Source organism: Terrapene carolina, unplaced genomic scaffold (genome assembly GCF_002925995.2).
Source record: "Terrapene carolina triunguis isolate 2854851 unplaced genomic scaffold, T_m_triunguis-2.0 Scaffold194, whole genome shotgun sequence".
Taxonomy (NCBI): Eukaryota; Metazoa; Chordata; order Testudines; family Emydidae; genus Terrapene; species Terrapene triunguis.
Window position 1 is genome coordinate 13218033 of NW_020664545.1, and position 841 is coordinate 13218873.

General features: G+C 58.7%; 1 protein-coding gene across 1 annotated transcript in view; it reads right to left on the reverse strand.

Moving 5' to 3' along the window:
- Positions 1-234: 234 nt before the first annotated feature.
- RAX2 (retina and anterior neural fold homeobox 2) overlaps positions 235-841 on the reverse strand; it is a 12409-nt gene continuing 11802 nt past the window's right edge. The window contains exon 3 of the mRNA XM_024203240.1: positions 235-678. Within this exon, the coding sequence (XP_024059008.1) occupies positions 235-678 (444 nt within the window). The remainder of the gene's footprint in view (positions 679-841) is intronic.

The following is an 841-nucleotide window of genomic DNA, read 5'->3' on the forward strand; positions in this document are numbered from 1 at the left end:
ACGTAGGTGTGGGGCCGGGGGCGGGGGATTCCTGCCCTACCTCGCTGCGCTGAGCTCTGGCTTGGGAAGTTTGGTAGCAGCCAGACAGGGTTCTGCATGGGGAGGCCTGGCAGTCCCCCTAGGGAAACACCAACATCCAACATCAGTTCTGAGCAACCCAGGATGTAGAGTAGCCAGCCTGATGGGACCAGGAGATTGGAAAATTGCAGGAGGGTAGGGAGGGGGCATCATTAATCAAATGGGCTGCCAGGTTTTATCAATGGTCTGAATATGCTCCTTGGCTTTCATCCGTAGGGACGCGATGCTGGAGCTCCTCTGGTCGATGTCTTCCAGAGGGTACTTGTCCACAAAGGGGGTGGCGCACTGGTACGGCGTGGGTGCCATGGGCTGCATGGGCTGAGCCATGGGAGGTGCAGTGTTGAGGAAGGAGTGGCTGGCGTAGGCGGGCTGCAGGGCTTGGGCGGGCCCCATGAAACCTGGGATGCTGTGGACCGTGGTAGCGCTGGAGATGGGGGAAGTCAGCCAAGGGTCCAGAGGCAAGGAGTTGCTCATGGGCCCGACGTTGGCGGTCATTGGGGGCCTGTTGAAGGACAACATGGGGGTGTCGTGGAGTTTCATCGAACTGGCTTCCATTTTCTCTTGCCGCCTCCACTTGGCGCGTCTGTTCTGAAACCACACCTGCAAGAGGAGAGGCTGGAGCGTGACTAACTGCACCCAGTCCTAGCCCACCAGATGCCATCAACATTTCACACCGCAGCGTAGGACTGTTGGACGCCTGCCTACAACAGCCACCTGGAACTCTGTGGCTGCAATGAGAACTCAGAGTCTCCTGCCCCCAAAT